Source organism: Eimeria mitis, genomic scaffold (assembly GCF_000499745.2).
Source record: "Eimeria mitis Houghton genomic scaffold, Emh_scaff8094, whole genome shotgun sequence".
Taxonomy (NCBI): domain Eukaryota; phylum Apicomplexa; class Conoidasida; order Eucoccidiorida; family Eimeriidae; genus Eimeria; species Eimeria mitis.
In genome coordinates, this window is record NW_013575947.1 from 1 (window position 1) to 980 (window position 980).

Below are 980 nucleotides of genomic sequence, written 5' to 3' on the forward strand. Positions count from 1 at the left end.
CTGCAGTTGCTGCTGCTGCTGCTGCAGTTGCTGTTGTTGCTGCTGCAGTTGCTGTTGCTTCTGCTGCTGTCGCTGCAGCAGTAGCAGCAGCAGCAGCAGCAGCAGCAGCAACTGCTGCTGCTGCTGTTTCCTTATCCTTTGCTTTTCATTGTTTTAACAGCTGGAGATGCTGCTGCTGCTGCTGCTGCTGCAGCAGTTGCTGCTGCAGTTGGTGCAGGTGCTGCTGCTGCTGCAGCAGTTGCTGCTGCAGTTGCTGCAGGTGCTGCTGCTGCTGCAGCAGTTGCTGCTGCTGTTGCTACAGGTGCTGCAGCAGCAGCAGCTGCTGCTGCTTACACCTGATGATACTGCCGCTCCTGCTTCTGCTGCTTTGCTTGCTGCTGCTGTTGCTGCTGCTGCAGCAGAGCAGCAGCAGCAGCTGCTGCAGTTGTTGCTGCTGCTGCTGCTGCTGCTGCTGGTTTATTCTCCCTTGCCTTTTATTTTGTTTACAAGTGAGGAATGCTTTTCTTGCTGTTGCTGTTGCTGCTGCTGCAGCAGAGCAGCAGCTCCCGCTGCAGTTTCTGCTGCTGCTGCTACAGTTGCTGCTGCTGCTCCAGTTGCTGCTGCTGCTGCTGCTGCTGCATTTGCTGCTGCTGCTGCAGTTGCTGCTGCTGCTGCTGCTGCTGCTGCTGCTTATTCTCCTTTGCCTTTTATTTTATTAACACCTGAGGATACACCCCGTTTTATTTTATTATAGATGCGGCGCACCGTCATCGTCCTGTGGGGACGTTCTTCTTGCTGCTGCTGCTGCTGCTGCTGCTGCTCCTCCTCCTCCTCCTGCTGCTGCTGCTGCTGCTGCTGCTGTGGTGGTGGTGGTGGTGAAGGCAGTGTGGAGGGCTGCTGCTTCGGCTGCTGTTGCTGCTGCTGCTGCTTGGCTTGCTGCTGCTGCTGCTGCTGCTTTTCTTGCTGCTGCTGCTGCTGCTGCTGCTGCTTGGCTTGCTGCT

General features: G+C 56.5%; 1 protein-coding gene across 1 annotated transcript in view; it reads right to left on the reverse strand.

Moving 5' to 3' along the window:
* Positions 1 to 131: 131 nt before the first annotated feature.
* Positions 132 to 980, reverse strand: part of EMH_0093720 (uncharacterized protein) — a gene marked incomplete at both ends in the record, with an annotated part of 1,640 nt that continues 791 nt past the window's right edge. The window contains 2 exons of the mRNA XM_013502016.1: positions 132 to 295; positions 745 to 978. Coding sequence (XP_013357470.1) covers positions 132 to 295; positions 745 to 978 — 398 coding nt within the window. The remainder of the gene's footprint in view (positions 296 to 744; positions 979 to 980) is intronic.